The sequence below is a fragment of the Lagenorhynchus albirostris genome, chromosome 20, assembly GCF_949774975.1.
Source record: "Lagenorhynchus albirostris chromosome 20, mLagAlb1.1, whole genome shotgun sequence".
Classification (NCBI taxonomy): Eukaryota; Metazoa; Chordata; class Mammalia; order Artiodactyla; family Delphinidae; genus Lagenorhynchus; species Lagenorhynchus albirostris.
Window position 1 is genome coordinate 5,668,589 of NC_083114.1, and position 23,586 is coordinate 5,692,174.

The following is a 23,586-nucleotide window of genomic DNA, read 5'->3' on the forward strand; positions in this document are numbered from 1 at the left end:
GATTTGACTGTATTAAAAAAGCAAACTCTGTATTTACCAAAAAACCTTTAAAAAATTAAACGAAAACTTGGGAAAATCCTTGTAATACAAAATCAGAAATTCTAAATATATAAAAACATCACACAAATGAAGAAAAAATAGAAAAATTGGCAAGGGTATGAAAAATTAAGCAAAATTGAGAAAAAATTATGAAAGGTACTCGTAACACCAAAAACAGTTAAAATTTTGGTTCATGTGAAATTGGGAAAGTTTAGAGGTTTTATTTTGTACACATACATTTATTTTTTTTTAAATGATAACATGGTGATCAGAGTGACCAGGTAAAAGAATCACTAGCAAAATACACTGCTGGTAGAAAAGTAACCTCTGGTGAGAGGTTCAGCAATATACAAGAAGCTTCAAATGAATATGTTCTTTCACTTCTTGGAAATTTGCCTTTAAGAAATACTTAAAGGCAGAGGACTATTCGCAGGCCCTGCTAGATTCTGAAATTGCTTGGGACTGCTTGCTCACTCCTCTGAACCTTCAGTTTTCTCCCTTTTTGAATGGGAATCTCCATCACTGTTACCCAATGCCTGACCCACCACTGTATGTTGGAAGCAGATAACTCATCTTCTAGTTACTAGGTTCATAGATGGAGAAGAATTTTGTGTCACAGTGGATCATACTCAAGAGTCTCACCCCATACCTGATTTAGATGCTTTTGATGATGAGATTTAGGACTGGTGAACTGATGATGTCTAGATGAGGTCTGGATTTGAGCTGACGATGTAATGAGTTAAGACTTCTGGGGATGATGGAGGAGAGTGAATGTACTTTGCATGTGGGGCAGATGTGACTACATGGGGGCCAGAAGGCAGACTGTAGTGGACTGAAAAGGTGGCCCCCAAAGTACCAGAAGCTATGAATGTTACTTTATACAGCAAAGTGTCTGGAGATACAATTGAGTGAAGGACCTTTGCAATCATAAATCTGAATGAGCTCAATGCTTATGAACACCACCTGCCACGTGTGTGTGTGTCTGAAACTACCTGGTACATCACCCATGTTCTCTATATGATGAAAAGTGATAGAAGACTAAGATCAAATACTAAGGATAATAACAGAATATAGAATCACTGTGAAAACTATCCGAAGAAAAACACCAAAACTGGCCCTCTCTTCAAAAGTCCAATTTGACAGGACAGTAGCTAACCTTCCCAGGCAACCTTCCCACTACAGTTAAAACGTACTCAAACTGTTCTTTTGAAAATAAATATTTCTACCTAATACACACACACACAGAGATTCCTTTTCGCACTGCATTCACATTTAAACAAAAATAAATTGAGGTCTTTAAATGACATTTACTGCATAAATGAACAAGCACACAAGTAACAGAATGTGACATCTAACTAATCTAACTTACATAAATTAGATTTAAACACACTCTATACTTCAGAAACATCTGCAGCTATCTTGAAAACAGTCCAAGTATGTATTCTGATCTCTCACCAACAAAATATGACAAAGAATTCTATAAAAGTTCAAAGCCTCTGTAAGCGGCGATGACTCAGAGCCTGAGGTCGAGTTACACGGCCTGTTCTCAGCAGCACACCCCAACTGCCCAAATGATGATCAGTTTAAGAGGAACTCATGAGTGGTCAGCCTAGAGGAGGAGAAGGAATGCTCCAGAAAGTCCATCAAAGGTGAGATTCCAGGAAAGGCAGAAAGAGGCAGCTTTTACAATACCTTAAAGGCTATTTCTGAATCTCTGTAGGCATGAGCCTTTTTGTTTGTTTAAGCATCTCTTCCTCTCCCATTCACTTTCTCTAAGTAAGAACCTCTATTAGGTCTGGTCTTTCTCATCTTTACTTCTCTTTCTCAAGAGGCCCAAAAAACTAAACCCTAAAGGCAACCTGTCACCCTGTATTCAGATATTTTTAATAACAAAACTACAAACAAATAGGATATTAGATCAATGTGGATTTTTTTCAAAAGCCTGCAACAACTTCCACAGGGAGAAAAGGGTACAAGGAAATAAGTGATACTATAAATGGCCAGTGGAGATTTTTCTAAGCTAATAGGGATTAAAATATTTGTACAAGTAATTTAAAGTAATTATCAAGAAAGACTATAAATTTGTGATTATAATTACCCCTTCGGTAAGACTGTCACCAAATAATCAATTCCTAACCAGTCAACAGAGATAAACAGATCCTCCCCTTTAACTACAGTAGGATAGAAACAAAATATGTCAAATATCTTAAATTATTCATATGGAAGAAGTTTCCCATCCAGAAGACTGTCTTTGTATACTTAAAACCCAAGTGCCTGATGTAGAAAATACTTTCAAATGTTCATTGATCTGGGAATAAATTTGACATGGACAGACCCAGACAACTAAAGTGTGGGTTAAATTAGCTAGAATAAGTTTCTGTTGTTTGCACCTAAGAACACTGACTGATAAGGAAAACAGTATTTGTCCTCATCCCACCACATTTCCAAAGCGCTGCTGTATCCTTTAGGGCAATACTGCCTCACTTTTTTCATGCCATAGCTTACACAGAAAATGAGGACATTTGTTCAACACAGCGAGAAAATCAAAATCATAGCTGGCCCGATAGCTGGCCGAGGTGTTTCAGCAGCCTCAGGCCCCACTCAGCCACTCCGAGGACTGAAGGGCCAGTCTTTCTGCATCACCCTTGAAATTCTGGTTTCAGAGCTCCGCCTTAATGGAACACCAGTAATACTTACACAGACTTTTCCATATCATGCATATGCAATTTCTTCCTCACAGTTCTCATGAGAGGAACGTTCCTAAGCATGGGATCTTCAAGAATATTCAGAACTATGATTCTGAAGAAGAAGGATTTGTCCAAGTATATCCATACTTACTACAGCCTAGGAATATCTTTTGCTCTAATTCTGACCACAGAACAACTCAGACTCACAGAATACTGAAGCCGAAAGTAAGACAGCTTTCAGATCACTGTGGGTTATGCGGTAGATTGTTACAAAAATAGCCACCAATGGGGCTTCCCTGGTGGCGCAGTGGTTGAGAGTCCGCCTGCCGATGCAGGGGACATGGGTTCGTGCCCCGGTCCGGGAAGATCCCACATGCCGCGGAGAGGCTGGGCCCATGAGCCATGGCCGCTGAGCCTGCGCGTCCGGAGCCTGTGCTCCGCAACGGGAGAGGTCACAACAGTGAGAGGCCCGCGTACAGCAAAAAAAAAAAAAAAGCCACCAATGAATCACAGCTCCCTGTGTCCACGCTTCTTTGCAATGTGACTTTACTGCTCTTCCCATCAACAGGTGGCATCCATTTCCCTCCCTCTTGAATCTGGGCAGGCCTTGGGACTTGCTTTGACCAGAATAATAGAGCAGAAGGGATGCTATATGATGTCCAAAGCTAAGCCTTATGAGCCCCTGCAGTTTGCACTCTCACCCTCTTGGAAAGCTACTGAGTCGAAATGGAAAGCAGTTCAGTCAGGCTTCCTTGATGATGAAAGAGCACATGGAGAGGCCCAGAAGTCCCAGCCACCCCAGCTGAGCTGAGACCGCCCCAACAGACCGACTAGCTGAATGCAGACATGTGAGTAACAAACAGAATCATGAAAAATTAAACAGCTGCTCTTTTAAGCCACTACTCACATGCTAAAGGAGCTGGGGAGAAACAATGAAAAAGTGATCAGAATCAGTCCCTCTGAAGGAACTCCTATCACCACCACAGGGGACTCCCCAGACCCAAGCACAGGAGAAAGTGGGAACTTGAACTACAATGGACAAATCACTCATATGATACCAAGTATTCCAAGCATCCCACCAGGGGTGGGGGAAAAAGAATTGCCTTAAATTCTCCTTTCTCCCTTGGCTCTAACTCCGAGTACCTAATTTTCAAAACAGAAAGAGTATCCAGAATAATTTTTTAAATTATCTGTAATCACCGGAAAAGAGGAAGACAATTCCAACTATGCAACCTCAAACAATTTCAGAAATGAGGAAATAAAGTGGTAGACAAGAACTTACTTTCATTCCCTTTTCTGCCTAAATTACTACCGTGACAAGTGCCCTAACTTATTTCATAAGCTCGAGAGAATGAGAGAGGAAGGATGTTGACTTGCAGTTAGAAGAAATGGGCAACTCTGTACATTTTAGACTTGCAATCTCAGGCCTTCCAAGTAGTAAATGAGCTACTACCAGCTAATATTATATTACTCCTCCTCTGCCAGCCTTTGGTACATCAGGGTGAGCAATTTCCAAAAACTCACAAAATCTCACTTAGAACACTGAACTCTCATCAGTAAAATAGAACACTGTCATTCATCCATGCAGCTAAGCATTTTGGAAACTGGACAGTGCTGAGTTTGTTTAAGAAACCAACAGCCCCTTTAGCACATTTTGACACTTTTGTGTGTAAGACAGATTTGGGGGAAGTCCAGTGTAATAAGTTCCATAGTCATAGGTGCAGAAATATCACACTTATACACAAGGTGGTTTGCCAGGCAGTGGGGACAAAAGGATAGACAAGGTAGTGACATAATTACAAAGACTATTTTCTTTGGCATCCTGCCAAAATTAAAAAGGACCATGGTGGGAGGAAGTTAAAGGGTAGGAATAGGGGGGAAAAAGTACTTTTGCTAGATGCGAAATGACCACCAATGAAATGCTGATAAAGATAAAAAGAGGGATATTTCTGTGGTCTAGTAATTCACACATCTGTAAAACCAAGATAAAAACCACCCCTTACTTGGCAGAACTACTGTGGGAAGGACTAATATGAGCCAGATGTCTATTACCAGCAAACAAATATAATTCCTCAGACTAAACTAGCCAATTCCTGATTAGTCCAAACTCTTCAAAAACACCCAGGGAGCAATCTAATTCAGGAAGACCCTCCTGGGATTACCAAGACAGCACAGATGTCAAGGCTTTACTGAGATAAACAGGGCTTGAGATGCCTGTCTACACAGTCACGCAGACAGAATCAAACATTCTGTTGAGCAGGATCTTGGCTTTGGATCGCCATGGTCCCAAGCTCTCCTGTGAGGTCCCCAGGTTCACCGAGGGGCAAAGAGGAAATCCTTCTGTCTGAACTACAAAGCCCCAGCTGAAATCATTACCTTCTGAAATGACAAGCTGGGAGAGAATATAAGGGCCTTACTGATCAATATGACAGCAAATATCCCAATTAGAAAATACACAAAGAACGTGAACAGGTAATTAACAAAAGAAGCAATACGAACAGAACAGAAATAAACCATTAACATGAAAAAATTATCAAATTCTTCTAGCTCTCCAAAAAATTAAAATTCATTTTTTGCCTTTAATCCCACACATAAATAAAGAGTCCTAATATCAATGTTAACAAAGGGTATGAGAAGCAGCAGTCCCTTCAGAACTTGTCAGAGCTGTACTTTTACACCTATCTGTGGTTAGGTCATGCCCACCTTGCCCACTATACCCTAAGTTTCAGGGGTGCAGAAACCATTTCTCATGTGCCTCAATGTCTAGAATTGCACCAGACACATAAATCCTTAACACTTCTTCAGTAAACAAAAGGACACAGACAAATGAATGAACAAAGCACTGCTGTGAGATAAACTGGTTCACTTTCTCCATAAAAAGGGCCATACCTAGCAAACATCTCAAAATGTCCTTACGGCCAACCCATTCCTAAGAATTTATCCTTTAGGAAGTTAAAGGCAATGCAAAGAAAGTTATTCAAAGCAGAGACATCTGTGTTAGATTAGTTACAAAAATTATGGCATACCCATAATTGGAATACTACACTGCTACCAAGAAAACACACCATAAAGACTACTGACATCAGAATTAACTTTAACAGTGAGAGTTCTTTTTTAATCAGGCAATAAATAATGTGTCTGATAAACTGTCATTTTAGTAAAGCACATGTGCATATGATAATCTATAATACACACGCAGGCCACATTCTCTAGAATATCATTGGTGATTAATTCAAAGTGCTAGAATTATCAGTGACTTTTTTCTTTTTCTACTTTTCTGTTTTTCAGCACTAAGCGTTTTTTGTCTCTGTCTTAATTATAGTCTCCTTGCTCTTCACATCAGAGCTTTCTAATCTGTTCTCTAAACCTAATCTTACTGAGCCCTAGAGAACAAGTAAAAAAATGGCCTTAAAAATACAAGTACGCAGGGCTTCCCTGGTGGCGTAGTGGTTGGGAGTCCGCCTGCCGATGCAGGGGACGCGGGTTCGTGCCCCGGCCTGGGAGGATCCCACATGCTGCGGATCGGCTGGGCCCGTGAGCCATGGCCGCTGGGCCTGCGCGTCCGGAGCCTGTGCTCTGCTATGGGAGAGGTCACAGCAGTGAGAGGCCCGCATACCGCAAAAAAAAAAAAAAAAAAAAAAATACAAGTACGCATAAGCACTCTGATATACCTGCTAATACAACTTGGACATTTCCATACCACTATCATCTTGTAATATTTCATAAGTTATATCATTTGAGATTTCTGAAGGTATATGAATCAGCTAAGTTAACAATATTTTAATCTCCAACAAAACAGGAAAACACAATCCCCCACACACACATACACACAATGCCATGCTCCTGACTGTGCAAGCACAGCCTCCATGGGAATCTAAGAGTGGGAATTCCAGTTACACACCCACCTTGAGAAGGTTCCAAATGGATACTCAAAAGGTGGCAACCATACTGTCTGTCAGCACACCTCCACCCCCAGTTTAGGGGAGAAGAGGAAGAAGTGCTAATAATTCTGAGTCCTTCATGTGCCCCCAGCCTGTTGTTTAGCATTCTCTTTTATCATCATCCTTCACAGTCCTTGTGCGAAAGGCCTAACCCACTATACATCTGCACTACTTCCCTTCACAGAGAAGCTCAACGGCCACACGCAGCACTGACAATCCTATCCTAGTCAGCGAGGGGACTGTTTGCAGCACAGTAGTCGGTGAAGGTACCCAGCACCTTGTCCAGGAGCTCAGAACACTTTACATCCATGTAATGCCCCAAACTCAGCCAAATCCACATGGCATTTTTGTTCTTAAGCTTGAAATCCATGAACATGTCAACAGGGGCCCCGTGGAGACAAGTGACACGCAAACACTGTGCTGACCAACTCCAACCAAACTTTCTACGCAGACGGTATGTGATCCCTTCTCCTGTGATGTGCAGGCCTCCCAATCGGACCCTCCAACATTCTCATGAAACTCATCAGCTCCCCAAAGTTTTAAGTTACTGTCTCACCACATGCCCAAAGCAAGATGTTAGGATTTCTGGAAAACCATCCACATAAGGAGTCTTCCTTGTCGATAGCCCTCTTTCTAGTGGGACAAGGCACATAATATGCAAACTTAGGAAAACCGTGTCAAGAAAAGTCGCGGAGCTTGTTCCAGTTTTCATCCATACCTCGAGCCCATGCTGCGGCTCTGTAGAGGCAGAGGCACAGGCCACACACGATGTTCTCACGGCAGCTTGCTTCAGCTCTAGTGAGAAGCCAGAGTGCCCACTGCGCTTATATCACGTACACTCTTCCTGCTCAGCAAACCCGCAGCATCCTGCCATCATCATTTTAACTCCCCACCACCCAGAAATGAAATAAGCTTGTTAACCATAGTTTATAATAATACCATCAGTATTTTTTCAATCAGTGCTTCAAACCTTTTTTATATGTACCACGGTGTTAAGAAAAGCACAGGTGCACAACACAATGAAGGAGAAACAAGGCTGTTCTTGGCTAAGCACCACTGACCTAGAGCTCTAGCGAGTGGCTCCAGGCCACGGGGCAAGGAGATGAATATTTCAGCCAACAGCAGTGCCCAAGTTGGGGAGCTACTAAAACAACCAGATCTGACTTCTTCTTAAAGAGTTTACTTAAACTAATATTATTAACCACACAACAAAGCCAGATTTTTATCAAATGTTAATTTCTTCCCTTATCTAATTTCTTTCCTCATCTGCCCAAAATACCATAAGGATTCCCACACAGTCATAAATAATTAACTCTTCTAGGCTAAATCCTGTAAGTTAGCAAGTAGATTAGGATACAGAAAGCTGTATTTTTTACAGACAATTTAGCATCATACTAGAGGTACCACTTTAGTCCTAGCAGACAGGACGTCTTGATCCTTTTCACAACAGAAAATCAACCATCCACTGGCCAAAGTGATAGTGGGTACCCACTCTTCTTTCCGGGTAACTACAGATTAGTCTGTCTAGAAAGCTTACTGATTCAAAGCTATGTGTCTATTATATGCAGGTAGTTTTGCTACAGACATTGTCTGTGATATAATAAAAAATATATTTGGTATTTGTTGGAGGTTCCTGGCACAGAGCTCCTACAACCCTTGGAATTTCCTAAGTGATGAGCATCTTTTATTATGCATAACAAGCTTCTTTCCACTATATCAGAGTTTTTGCTTATTAGGTGGGGGTGGGGAGAACCTCCAAAACTTCAGGATGGGAGGGCTGGTCTCCAGAAAAACCAGTCAAGTGATCAGAGGGTTATAACTTCCAGCCCCACCCACTAACCTCCATGTAAGGCAGAGGGTCTGGAGATCAAGTTCAATCCCCAAAGGCCAACGATTTAATCAATCATACCTATGTAATGAAAGTTTCATAAAAACTCCTAAAGATGAGCTAGGGGAGCTTCCTGGTTGGTAAACACATCAAAGTGCCAGAAGGATGACAAGCCCAGAGAAGGTGTGGAAGCTCTGCACCTCCTCTCTCTCCACACCTTGCCCTATGCATCTCTTCTATTTGGCTGTTCCTGAGTTACATGTTTCTAATAAATTGGTAAACATAAGTAAAGTGTTTTCCTGAGTTCTGTGAGCTATTCCAGCAAATAAGTGCACCTGGGGGCGGTGGGCAAGGGAGCCTTGTAACCTGCAGTCCGCCGAGCAGAAGGGTGAGTAGCCTCGGCGCCCCATTTGCAGCTGGATCTGAAGTCAGGGCAGCTTTATGGGGCTGAGCCCTTTAACTTGTGAGATCTGATGCTAACTCCAGGTAGACAGTGTCAGAATTGAATTGAATTGCTGGGCACCCAATTGACACTGGAAAATTGCTTGCGGTCAGAAAACACCTCAGAGTGGCAAAATGTGAAACACTGAGAAGTGAGGACTATTAAGATTTCCTAAAGGCAAAAGAAGTCAGTTTCAAGAAATAAATCTTTCCTTATTTCCATTAATACTTGTACTTGATTTTTTATGCTATCCAAACCTATAAGCAAGCCTGCAGCTTGCACTACCGAAAGCAGAAGGGAAGCTTTATTTCAAAGATGACTTCCCCAATTCTAAAACACCATGAGGAGTTCAGCAATAATTTAATAACTGCAGAGGAGGGGCAGAAAGCCCCACACTATACAATTTTCAACTAGTCACCAAGAGCGTACCACATTTGTTATATAACAACCCCTTGCTTCTTCGGCAACACAGTCAACATGTGAACATAAGCATTCTCATATTCATCTGGATGACTTTTGACCACTGGAAATTAGATTTAGCACTCTGGTGACTTTCCATAAAAAAAGCACCTGCGTGTCACAGGAACTCAAATATTCCTTGAATAAATGAATAATCCAAGCCCAAGTTTTGATTTAACACCTTTAGGACAAACAGTTTCACTCAGACATCTTGACTGGGGGTTTTATCCATACTTCGCAATAGATCTAATTAGTTGCTTCTTTTGTTCTCATTAATCGAAAGATGCGTAACTAGAAGTTAAATAGGTTCTCTGAAAAAGTTAGCCAGCAAGCTTTAACGAGAGAGATGCTCCTGACTATAGAACTTCATGACACACGGATTAGTCGGCCATCCTGGCTTTAAAGCAAGATAGCTGGCATTTTTAACTGCCTCACGTTGCATGGCTTGCGATCATCTTTTATACACTCAGCCAACGTTTTCCATTTCAGTGCTGTATTATCCTATACATCTTTTTAAAGAAATTTTAAGTAATAATTCACAATCCAAATTTAAATTCAAACCAACTGTGTTACTACCAAAGCAAATAACAGAGGTGAAAAACGAATCAGCATCTTCCATACAAAGCTAATATTGTATATGTATAAGCAATAGCTACAGCACTATTATACTCCTCTCACCAACATCCAAATAGCTTCTTTGTACCCCACAGAATAATCCTTCCCGATTTAAAAAAAAACATTAAGATGTGACTAACACTTTCACTTCTCAGTGGACACAATTAAGTACTATTTGTTGCCCATAAATGTATTCTATAAATTAAGGTTTTTAAAAGGTTAGAATAAGATTAATAAAGAGAGTTAAACGGCACTCAAAGAGGATATACTGCACCCTATCTACTTTCTAAATATACAGTACATGAGAGTATCCTGACTGAAATGTCTCTGATTTGTTATTTACAAATTGTGCAAGGTCAAATCCGTGTTAGAACATCACCACGTGGAGACTTTAATAGTGTAGTTACAAGACAGATGACTGAACAGGGATAGTGAAATGGAAGAGTTGCTTAAGAAAGCTGGAATCTGGTTTGGGACTTTTAAAGATCTCTTGATCTCTGGTGAAGTCGAAGAACCAGTGGGTATGTGAGACCAGTTCTGCCAAATTAAGATCAGTCCCAAACCAGATTCCAGCTTTGCTCATTAATTTATATTCAGTGATTAGAATGCTCAGGTCCTTCAAGCATTATCTTGCCAGTACTTGGGAACCAGAGATAGTCATCGAAAGGCAGTTTGGTGAGACTAGAAGTAAATAGGAGTTCTCATCCAAGATATAAAAAACACGTGAACTACTTGTGTTCCAGTTGGCAATTACCTTCTCAGTGACTGGTACGTACTTGTCCAACAGGTGTCATTATTCACCTTTTAGTAGTGACAATTTCTTAAGCAACTCTTGCATTTCACTAACCCTGTTCAGTCACGTACTTCATATCCTTCAGCACTGGTGCAGTTAAGTCATAGATGATCAATGCAATAATTTGCATTTGATAGTATGCCCCAAACACAAACTTTGTCTCTTGGTTGACAACAGCAACTATTTGCAGAGTCCACAAACGTTTAGAAACACAAGTTAACCAGTCCCGAATGAAAGAATTAATCTAGACAAAAACCACTGATGGTAGCCAGAACCATCAGGTGAAAGGCTGATGGGGAACTTTATTCCATATGAAACACACTGACGGCACCAAAGCCCACTGATCAATCTTAACAAGAGCTGCAACCAGAAATCGTATGCCTCCTGATGTGACACAACAAAAAATACACAGCACCACCTACCAAGTGTTTTTGCCAAAAATTTGAATATCTATGTGATCAAAGCCCTTATTTCTAACTACAAATTAACAGGAAATACAGGGCAATGTGAAACACTAATTACTAAAAGGATGTAATCAGCCAAATCCAAAATGTGCAAAATGCTACCAAAAAAATGACCCATTTTTTTTCAATGAATAAATGGCAAGAAAAAAGGAGAGAAGAGGGAACTACTGTAAAGAAACTTGAGACATATGAACCAAATGCAGTATGTGTGTGGACCTTGTTGAGACCTCAAGTTGGAGCAAATCAACTGTAAATAAGGCATTTGTAGGGCATCTGAGGAAATCTGAACATTGAGTGGCTATCTGATAATATTGTTTTGTTTATTTAATAGTGTGATAATGGCATTAAAGTTCTGTATTTAAGAGTCCTTATCACTTAAAAGATGTGTGACACACATATTTGTGGATGAAATCATGATAATCAGAATCAGCTTTAAATTTTTTTAGTAGAGACAGGTGGAGGGAGGAGGAACAAATGAAATAAAATCGGCCACATGCTGGCAATTGCTGAAGCCATGTAATGGGTACATGGGGTTCACTATATTATTCTAAGTTTGAAAACTTCTATAATTAAACGTTTTTTAAAAAATTAAATAATGTGCTTTCTTCCACCCCTAACTATAAGAAAGTAGGAGGGACATAAATCTGAAGACATCAATTCGTTTTTAAGAGCCTGTACACAAATCTGTCCTCACACAGCACATGGCCACCTTGTTCACTGACTCCCCAGTCTCCTGACCTACTCATCTTGGTCAGCTGTTCCCCAGACACACAAGTTGTTTGAGAATCCCAAAGCAATCCATTCTCTGCATCTGTCTAGGCCAGAATAATTCTGATTTTTTGAAAATACTTTCTCCCTAGTGGCAGATCCCTCTGTTCCTAGCTTTGGAGCCACAAGAAGGAATCTTTCCACTTAATGTTCAGTCAGGCTTGTTAGATAACGTTTTGAAACTCTCCAGGGCCAGAAAATCAAAAATGATATATAAATGTATGTCCAGATCTCATGACAATTTTCAAGTGAAGACTCCTCAAAAGCCATTTGGTTTAGAAAATCATTCCTATGAGTGCTCACCGCTTTCTTTCAAGAATCAATAAAACACTATGGTTTATAGCATGTAACCTGTGACCAAACCAAGGTCACACAGTCTGCTACTCCTTAGCTGTATGACTTTAGAAAATTCCCTTAACCTTTCTGTGCTTCCATTCCTCATCTATAATAACTATTATACCTACTTCATAAGATTGTTGGAAGAAATAAAGAGTTAATAACTACTTAGATAATTTAAATAAAGTGATAGATAAGATTAGATAAATAAAAAGCTTAGAACAGAGTTTAGCACACGGTAAATGAGAGTTATCTGTTGTTATTATTTCTACCACATAGTCTGTCACTACATGTTCAATTTCTCAACGAACATAAACTTCTTCAGAGTAGGCTCTAGATTTAATCCATCTTTAAAGACCCCAGTGCCTCTTACCATTAGCGGTATAGATATGTTTGTTAAATGTTATATTTGTGCCTCTGTTTATTTAACCTTTTAAGAGGTTCTCTGAAGGGGAGTAAATATGTATACACTTGATTTTCACTTCTGATTAATGTTCACTGATTTCTACCTAATGAGAAAATCAACACCAACATGGCAGGTGCCAAGTTTCTTCTAGAACATCTTTTCATCTAGACACTTGTGTCTGGATTTTGAAAGCACTCATAAAATCATGCAGTAAGAATTCAAGTATTTACTATTCCTTGTTTGAAAACCATCACCCTAAATTTATAAGCTAAATTGAAAACCACTTTGATTAACTGGAGAGTTAGTTGGGAATAATTTCTGGAAACTTCTCACAAAAGTTTTGTCAAATATCCTTTCATTGCTCATCGTAAAGTTCAACTGGCAAATAAAAGGAAACTTTCTGCAATGTGGGAGAATCACTAATTTTTTCTCATTCAAAATACCACACAGTAAGCTTCTTCAAATGATTTTTAAGGTGCAATAGATATTTGAAACCTTCCTTCCTCTAGCAACAAAACCAATTTTCAGGAAGAATTAATGTTCCCACCACTTCCAAGATCAAAGATAATTAGGTAGCATTCCCCTTGGAATGGTATATGGTATAAAGGGGATGCATGAACCTTGACTCAGCCTATACAACGATTCTTGGGCTTCGGTTAGTATAAAAGCTGTTGGAAAGCTTGGGCTTTCCCCTGGCAGTTCATCATGGTCCACAGACAGTGATGAATGTACTAGACGCTCAGTCCTAGGGGCTTACGGCAAACCCTACAATAGTCTCATTTTGTAACAAAGTTCAGCGTGTATTTAGATTTAAATAAACCATGTTACCCTCCAATAGTAGCAAATGTGGTCATTCTGTTTCTTAGGATTGCTGAAAAACTTAGGTGAGCTTAATAAATTCCAAACAATAAAATTTTAGTCATTGGGTATAGATTTTTGTTACATAAAATAGGAAATTAGAAGTTTAATTAGTTGAATGTTCTAAGCTCTTAGTTTTAAACACGGGACAGCTTGACCCTCCCTCCACTCCTTCCTTCCCGTGGTTGTCTATACTCACCTCCAGTAAAGTCAAATACTCTCTTGAGTGAAACATCATCTTTTACAGAACTTATCAGATCAGTAAACTTATTAATGACTTCCTCAGACTTCTGGGAAGATTCACAAAACATCCTTCCTCCTCTTTACTGTTTCATTTTTATTATTACCAATTTAAAAACAATTTGGGGTACTTATTTAAAAATAATAGTTTCACAATGAAATGAAAATCTGTCATTAGGATACCTCCATTTTCCCCCCAAATACTTTGGTGTGCAGTGTTACCAAAAGCGATCAATACCTGTAATCTAATTTCTATTAATGACTTCAAGGATAACAGTCAGCTCTGCAACATGTAATTTTCTAAATACATGTTGCTATGCAAACATTCTCAAGTAAAACAAATTTTTAAAGCCATTAAATCTTTTTAGAGCTATCAAAAGTAAAAAAGGCAAAGCTACGGAAACTCAACACTTACCAAAACTTGTCTTTAGCACTCAAAAACTCTACAGCCATGGGCGGAAAATGCACTGCAGTAAGGGGGGAGAAAAAGGCTAAAAGTGCCCTTGTATGAAAACTAAATTATTAAGAGTATTTGCCAAATTCCTAACTACTCTCACTTTGATCGGCACAGGATTCTACTAGGCATTTTCTGAGGAAAATCCCCGTGCCCTGGGATCTTTAATGGGTCACAATTCTCATACAAGCAGAAAGTCAAAATGCCGATACGCTAAGGTAAATTTGACATTTACAAAACCATATCTCAAAAACTGTTTCTAGGCAAATCTCTGCTCCCCTCCCCCTGCAAAATTGGTTTTATAAAGCAAAGCAAATCATATTCTAAAGAACTATGTTTTCAAGTTAGCTCATTAAAGCCACTGAGATATGATCATTCAAACTGAGTCATAAATCACATAAACATATTTACAAGTACAAAATCATTATCTCCAAATGGTAAATGATGAACTAATCAACCCTCTAAATGTAGGAGCTCTACATGGGAAAAAAACATTTTCCCCTGATGTAGTCTTACATACAGACCTTAGAAAAATTCAATAATCTAACAGTGTTAAAGAAATATAACACTGTTGGCTCAAATAACAATTTTATATTAAATATATATTATCTTATATATATTTAGAAAACCAAAAAGCAAATAAATGCAGAAACTATAATTGATAAAAAAGATCATGAGGTGCAAAGTGGATTTTTATTGAATTTCTATAAAAATCTGGTTCCAAAATTAAATATGCAGTCTCACACTATTTGTCTGTGTGTGTGTTAAAAACCTACACACACATCACCAATAAAATGCCACTAACTCGTAACAGGCAATTGTAATAGACTGATTGGAACAGTAATGTAACAATATAAAAAATAAAAACTATGTGTAAGTCAAACAATGGGGGAAAATTAATCCTTCAGAGCTTCCATTAGTCATCAGAATCATCTTAAAATAAGTCTTTTTGGTTTATGATGGAGAATTGAGCATTTGAAGCAGACTCAAACATAGTGGACTTTTAACAATATGTACTTCTGTGTTCTTTGTACTCCATCCCCTCCTACAACTACTGTATGCTATGTAATTATTTTTAATGAATTAAACTGTAGTTTTTCTGAAAATTCTGAAACACCCTTAAAATAAAACTGGCACTAGAGTATGCCCTAATAGTCAAGAAAACATTGCTTTGGTGATTTCAAGCCCTTTATTTTTAAAGAAATGAGTGGCTACTTTTAACATACAGTTAATGTCTATATTCCAGAGCAAACTGGAAGACTGATTTTCTGAAAACATTACCAAATTGCACTTATAACTTTTAAGACATGCAAATCATAGGACCAGCTTGAGAAAAAGTGTTAATATATGTAAGCAACTGAAAACTTACCCTAAAATATAGGAACCAAGAGTTCAAAAATAAATGCTGGCCCTCCGTACCATCATTCAGGTCCAATCCTCCCCTTCCTCAAGACTTCCACTGAGGTCCGAGCCAGCACAGACAGCTCTGCTTGACTCCAAAGCAGGACAGGCCATTGTTGGATCTCTGAGCCGTGGTCTCCAATCAGGAAAGCAGCTATCGTGAGACCCCACAGCAGCCCTCGTGTTAGTTCTCTCTCAGGACAGAACAGTGGAAGCAAAGGTGCCCAGTACATATGCGTTCCTGCACCACCTCATCCTGGGTTCAGCTACTAATCAATCCGCAGCATCAGTAGTCGTATGCTTGCAATCAACGCAGGAACAACCCTCGTCCACTGCACTAAGAGCCCGCTAAGGGCAGAGACCTATTCTATTCACTTCTGTCCCAATAATCTCCCTCATTCAATGGTACCTATGTGTCCAACATGTGCTCTGTGAATGAATGTATAAAACTGTATGAATTCCAAAAGCTGGAAAATTAAGAGAAGGACCTCCCAAAGACAGAGGGAGAAATAAAAGGGGAGATATGAGAAAGCAGTCACAGTGTAAAGAGGTAGTGAAGGCAACCAAAAGTGGGCATCAAGTGGGAATACAGTTAGGTTCCGTCACGTGTAATAAAGCAAGCAGCACTGCAAACCTATCATTTCTGTAACAATGGGAGAGGACAGTACCACTTAGAAAGTCTAAAGGCATTTTACATCTACCTACAGAGCCATTTATAGTCACTGTATACACAATCTTAAATTTAATAAAATCAATGTTTCTCTTGTTTTATGTTCACAATAGGACTAAGAGAAAAAAAGCAACAGTGCAAATGCAGTTTTAAATTTTTAAAATGTCAGCATTTTTCTTAAATTAGATTTTCTGTCAATATGTAAAAATTTAAAAGTATATTAAATATTAACAGAAATACTTAAACAGAAAGCTAAAAACTGTGTTAAAATTAAAATATAGCATAAAATAGAAGCTGTAACTACATTACATGTAGATATATATCATATATGTAGGTTCACTATGAGCAGGAAATCGTATACTATTTTTAGTTTAAGGTAAGAGATGGATGACAATAATGGACCAATTAAAAAATTTTATCCTAGGATCTAGCTGCCTTACTCTATTGCTCATTATATATTTATATCATGGATAAACCAATCAAGAAATAAATTTTTGTTCACTGCTTTTCAAAGGAAGTCACAATGTTCAACCAATGGAAATTAAGCATTTTGATTCCATCAGAAAATTTTAAAACAGCAGAAATGTTTTCTCCAGGTTAAACTTTATTTCGTTTGAACTAACTTACTTGAGAATGATACACATCAGAGGATCTAAAAGGTAACAGCGTGGTGACTACAGTTAACAATACAGCATTATATACTTGAAAGTTGCTAGGAGAGTAGATCTTAAAGGTTCTTACTACAAAAAAGAAATACTAATTATGTGAGGTGATGGAGGTGTTAACTAACCCTACTGTGGTAATCATTTCGCAATATGTAAGGGCATCAAATCATCATGCGTACACCTTAAACTTACACAGTGTCATGTCAACTACATCTCATAAAGCTGGGGGGAAAAGACAATGATGTACATCAAAAGGCGGTCGTGAGAGTTCCCTGGTGGGCTAGTGGTCGTTATTCTTCCCCACTCTATGAGTCAACAAGCAGAAGATGAATACATTATATTTTGGGATATATTTATGTTAACTGGAGAATAGCCTTCTTGAGTTGGGATTTTTTAAACTGCATTTTATACAAATGACATTTAAGTTTAAAATGCATTTGTTTTGGCTTTATAAATTTTGCTTTCTTATAGAAAACCTATTCTGTAGTATATGAAGACTGGTACCCTAATATACAACCCTAGTCTAAGGCTTCCCTGGTGGCGCAGTGGTTAAGAATCCACCTGCCAAGGCAGGGGACACAGGTTTGAGCCCTGGTCCGGGAAGATCCCACATGCCGCGAAGCAACTAAGCCCATGTGCCACAACTACTAAGCCTGCGCTCTAGAGCCCGTGAACCATAACTACTGAAGCCCGCAAGCCACAGCTACTGAAGTCCGCGCACCTAGCGCCCGTGCTCCGCAACAAGAAAAGCCACTCCAAGGAGAAACCCGTGCACGGCAACGAAGAGTAGCCTCTGCTCGCCGCAACTAGAGAAAGACTGCACGTGGCAACGAAGACCCAATGCAGCCAAATAAATAAAATCAATAAATTTATTAAAAAACAAACAAAAACCCTAGTCTATATTGGGGGGTGGGGAGGAGGAAGAAAAAAGCTTTGTTTTAAAGAAAAAAGTTAAAATTCATTAAATGTATCCTTTAAAATAAATCAATTTTAAAGCATGAGGTCTCAGAATACAGTTATACTGTATACTTTCTGCACTCCAATCTTAAAAGTGAACTTTCCTCAACCTGTGATTTAAATTATGGCTAAGTCCAAATATCTATGTACATCTTTCTATATAACTATATACATATGAATAGATGTCTTTCTATACCTCTATACATCTTTCTAAATCTAGTACATCTGTCTATATCTATATACATCTTTCTATACTTACATACATTTGAATACCTACATATATGTTTCTCCTATTTCAATTGCAAGTGAAAGCAAGAATATAACACAGTTGTTGTTTTTTTTTTGTATTTGGAAAATGAATGAAAAATGGAAGCTCTTTTAAAGTAAAATTACCATGGTTGGTTAGTTGAAACAATAGTGGACACATTCCCAATACCAAGATGGATATAAAAAAATTAAGTAGCATAATATCATAAAATTTGTAGCTTACTTTGTGCCTTTTCACAGAAGTTTATCTGAAAGCCTAAAGTAAAAGAGATAAGTTCCAGTTCATTTACTGTAAATCAAACAAACCAAAATTAGAACATGACATAGCATTTTTATATTACATTCAAGAACAGTTCAAATCATATAACCTCCACCATCACAGATAGAACTATAACATACGGGCTTTCTTCAAAAACTCAGCTCTTTCTGACTTAATTGTACTTTATTATACGAAACTGAAATCAAGTTTAAATTATAAGAGTTATGTTGTCTTTACCGTTAATTTTCACATCTATTCAATAAAAAGAACAGCTATTAGCCCTTGGAAGTTAAGAACAACTTTTAAGACAGTTTTGTCAATTTCTTCAATCTACAAGTTCAGAACATATCACAAGCTATTTCATTAACTCAAATTACTGACTTGGAATTACTCGATTAACTACTACCCCTGATTCAAAAGCTTTGGCAGTTGATAAATTGTGAGAGTTAAACACACATAGCAACATTCTGCCAGTGAGCTAACCTCAAATGATAAGACAGTGAACTACTAAAGAGGTGCTTAAATTCCTGTGAAGTAGCCCTGAAAAAAGACCATGTCCCTAGAAACGGTAAGTAGGACTATAGCAGTTATAGGAAGAAAACCTCTGAATTCTCCTTAGAAACATAAACATATTTTCCAAATTCAATTGGGCCTCGTTATACCTTATGCATATATTTATACAGATGTAGTTTTGTAAAATGCACCCAGTAAAATAAGCTGTTCAAAACAAAAGCCTTCCCAAAATATTCATTTGCCATCATAGTCTATTGGGTGCAATTCTACTTTTCTCAGTGGTCTACCTATGCTTGTGTTTATTATTGCTTTGGGGAACAAAATAGGGAAAGCAAATTTAGAATGAGTATCACTCAAGCTGTAGTTATATAAATTCAATCAAAACTTGCAGAAAAAAAAAAATCCAGGACTAAAAAGGATATGTTTAAGTAGTCTTTCCCATCCAGCTTTGAAATTCCTAGGATTTTAAGATATAGTACCTATAATGCACAAAACCTGAAAAATGGCTAATGTAGCTACTCTGACATGAAGGTACCTTTGGGACACAAAAGTAACCCACTGCCTACTGACTACCTGATGGCAAAGTGGGAGGAAGTGGGAGTGGAGACGTCAAGGGACAAAGTCCTGGGGGCAAACTGGAGGCAGTGCCCTGACACTTGTATCTCTACTGCTGAGGCTCCATACACGTGCTGCCCACCCCCTCGCACCCCCCCCCCGCCAGATGTGCAGCAGGAACAGACTTCAGAAGGAAACACAAACAAACAAACAAACAACAAAAAATGGATTCTGTGGATCTTATAAGCCTAAGCAACTAAACACCAGCCAGCCTCCTACCAGGCAAAACGAGCTGGCAAAAGTCAGGAGGAAAGGGAGCTGGCAGCTGGCACTGTGGAAGCAGCAGTGGAACAGGAAACACGGAGGAGCCTGGCCGCAGCTCAGAAGCCCATCTCCCACCCCCTCCGCTGGAAGAGGGAACGGAAAATTCACCTGGAGACTAGAGAGGAAGCTGGTGAAACACTGAAACAATTTCAAGGGATACTTACTATTCTCTTTTTAGCTCTAAATACGCTCAATAGGTGCTACTAGGTAGCAAAAATAAAAGGTGAGCAAAGAGGTGAACTAAATAGCAAGATGAATGGGGAAAGGAGCAAGAAAAATAAATCTGAGAAGTATGTGAAAAAGAATGAATTGGATCTGTATAGTTGTATAAAAATAAGTTAAAGGATAAAAGTATAATGAATAGGAAAAAATATAAGGTATATGTAACTGGGAATGTTAGAATGTCACCAATTACTCCCCTAACACATCAGAAGTTAAGCCCACTTTTAAATGCCAAAAAATTCTCAAATCTTGAAGTTCTATCATCAGTACAGAATCCATACATGTAGCTAAAAGGGAAGGGGTGAAATTCTCAAAGCATAACTACAGACTTGCTCTTTTTACCTAATTATGGATGAAGTGACCAGATGAACAGATTCTAAGGACTCATACCTACATCTATCTCTGCATTATTTCTCACTCAGAAAAGACTTGCTAACTGACAAGCACAGTCTAAAGTAGCTGGAACAGATGGCTCAGCTTTTCCTTGGAACTCCATGTAATCTTATCAATTAAATCAGATAAAAAGCCATTACCTAAATCTTTCTAGACCTCTAAAAGACTACACACACACACACACACACACACACACACACACACACACACACACACACACACACACACACACACACACACGGGGTGGGGGGGGAGAAACTCTATAGAGAGAGATTACATATATGGAAAAGAACCAGGGGGACTTCCCTGGTGGCGCAGTGGTTAAGAATCCGCCTGCCAATGCAGGGGACAAGGGTTCGATCCCAGGTCCGGGTAGATCCCACATGCCGCGGAGCAACTAAGCCTGTGCGCTACAGCTACTGAGCCTGCACTCTAGAGCCAGCAAGCCTCAACTATTGAGTCCACGTGCTCCAACTACTGAAGCCCACGCGTCTAGAGCCTGTGCTCCGCAACAAGAGAAGCCACCATAATGAGAAGCCCGCGCACCGCAATGAAGAGTAGCCCCCGCTCACTGCAACTAGAGGAAGCCCACACACAGCAACGAAGCCCCAACGCAGCCAAAAAAAAAAAAAAAGAAACCACAAAGGTCAGAGAGTTGGTGCTTACAGTACAGATGTGGGAAAGTACATGGCCCAAGCCAAGTTTCTTTTCATTAAATCTCAGACCCCCAAGAATAAATATTGAGATGTACAGGGCAGGGTGCTAGTAGGCCTACCAAAGAAATAAAGCTCTGTGGGGTTTTTTCCCCTCCTTTTTCTCACCAGGACTCTCCCACCACATTTTCCCCTCATTCTCACCGTCCAACCTCAATCTTGAGAGTCCTTAACTGGCCATAACTGGAAACCTACAATTTACTGTATTTACCAAATAAAGTGAGCTTGCCTGTATCCATTTAAAAGGCTGTTTAAGATGTGCATAAGTGTATATTAAAACCAAAGGCAAAGAGTATTTGAGAAAGTAGAAAACAAAATGAAGAATGTCAGACCAGGGTTCTAGTACCAACTGTGAAACTCAAAAGAGGCATCTTGCTTGAGCCCCAGTTTCCTCATTTATATATAAAATTAAGAATAATATCAAGTAATCTTAGAATTTGAAACAGCGTGTCCACGTGTAATTTTGATTGTCTAGTGGCCCTCATGGGGCACAGCGACCATCCGCACTGCCCTTCGCCTGGGCTGAGGGTGTAACGAGGGGGAGGGCGGGACAGGGGCGTAAGTAGCTTCCCACCTCCTTAGTAGCGCCTTATAGTTTCCTGGACACCCTGGATTCTGGTAATGCTGAAAAGGGATAATGAACTCCAGTATGAAGCCACACTGATACAAAGAAAATCACAGTTGCCTGCCTTACTGGGTCAGGTCCACAGACCAAGCTCCCAAATCTTCCTTCTGCCACAAGCATGAAGAGGCCAGCAGCTTGCCGCCTTCCAACTTCAACCTCGAAATGTTGGCGAGTGCCTTCGACTGTAATGTTACTCATAGTATATACCATTATGACTCTAACATCTCAGCATTTATCTAAGCTTATCCAAACTTTGTATTTTCATTGTACTCAGAGTGAGTTCCACAAGATTTCCTGCTGTGTTACTTCCTTGAGCTTTCCTGACTTCACCTTTCTCAAGCTTAAAAGGGACCCACCTTCATTTAGTAATTCCAGGTTATTTGCGTCATCCAGAACCACTCATGATTTTATGAATACTAATCCTTCCCACATTTTTAAAAATACAGGATCTTGTCAGCCCTCACATGCCAGTCCCTCTCCCTCCTGTGGCTGATGACCACCTTATTCACTCTTCGGTTTGTAACTAAGCACTGTATTACCATGGAGCCCGTTCAAGGAAGCCCAGTACACCCGGGGAGAGCAACTCATCAACCATGTGACTGTGGGCAAGTATCTAACCTCTATGAGCCTCAATTTTCTCATCTGTAAAACAGAATAATAATACCGGAAAGTGTTCTGTGATGATTAAATAAGGTAATAAATGCAACACAGAGCCTGGGATAGCGCAGGTTAATGTTATCAGAGTCATTATTATTCCTGGTATCTCCCTCAGGTGAGCAACGATTATGGTACCTTCCCTATCAGACCAGCTTAACCCACACAAACAGTCCCTCTCCTTTCATTTCCTGTCACCGAGAGATAAAAACAAAGGATTCCACACTCTGCCTCTCCGTTTCAGCCCTTCCTACACCCAGCCTGCTGTCCTGAGGACTTAACTCCGGAGTGGGTACTGTCTCCTGGCAGGAACCTAACCCAGATCTCAGGGTCACTGGCAAATGCATCAGGAGAGCCATTTAATGTCGCTTATTTTTCAGCAAAGTCAGGCACAGATAGACACACATATATGTGTCAGATATATAACAGAGATCTATCTGGCAACCCTTTTCTAGCTTCCCCCTTTTGAATACTTTGGGTGACTGTTGGTAAGATGAGATATAATACAGCTTGAAAGAGCTGCTGTGGTGTCCACTTCCACCATCCTTCTCCCTGGTGAGGAATGTCATGCTTTTCTTCAAGAATCAAGCCGTGCACGATGGGACTGCCAGCTTCTTTGTAAAGGTTCTTGAGCTGTGTTAACTACTGGCCAATGCTCCCTCTCACCGCGTGGCTGTTAAGTCAGCCCAATCTCCTCTCTCCTTGCCCTTGAATCCTTTCTACAGGTTCATGTTAATTCTCAACCTTGCCAAGAGTGTGAAGAGACACATGGAGACTTCCTGGAGTTGGGGAAAAGGGCCAGAAGCTAACCCATGCCCATTAGCAGGACAGTAAGTTGCCCAGATGACAAATTTAGCCAGGATGGCAACGTATGCTATTAACTCTTATGCTAAGTGGGTGCCTTTTCCATACTATGCATAGTGTTGAAAGAGTTCTATTACCTTTCAACATCTAATTAAAGTTTTCTACTTGCCTGTAGATTTGCAATCAAAATGCCCCCAAATTCAAAGTGCCAGGGTAAACGCCCCAGCGAGTTCA

At 39.6% G+C, this 23,586-nt stretch overlaps 1 protein-coding gene across 5 annotated transcripts in view; it reads right to left on the bottom strand.

The window, feature by feature from the left end:
- The window catches only part of MAP2K4 (mitogen-activated protein kinase kinase 4), a 104,632-nt gene that overhangs the window by 75,389 nt on the left and 5,657 nt on the right, over positions 1-23,586 (bottom strand). For 4 of the 5 annotated variants that reach the window (XR_009537536.1, XR_009537537.1, XM_060134039.1 and 1 more), the window contains exon 2: positions 18,514-18,546. The exons of the other annotated variant lie outside the window; for it this stretch is intronic. Coding sequence is in view for 2 of the 4 variants with exons in the window: in XM_060134039.1 (XP_059990022.1) it covers positions 18,514-18,546 (33 nt within the window). In the remaining 2 variants the exon portion in view is untranslated. The remainder of the gene's footprint in view (positions 1-18,513; positions 18,547-23,586) is intronic. 5 annotated transcript variants of the gene reach the window in all.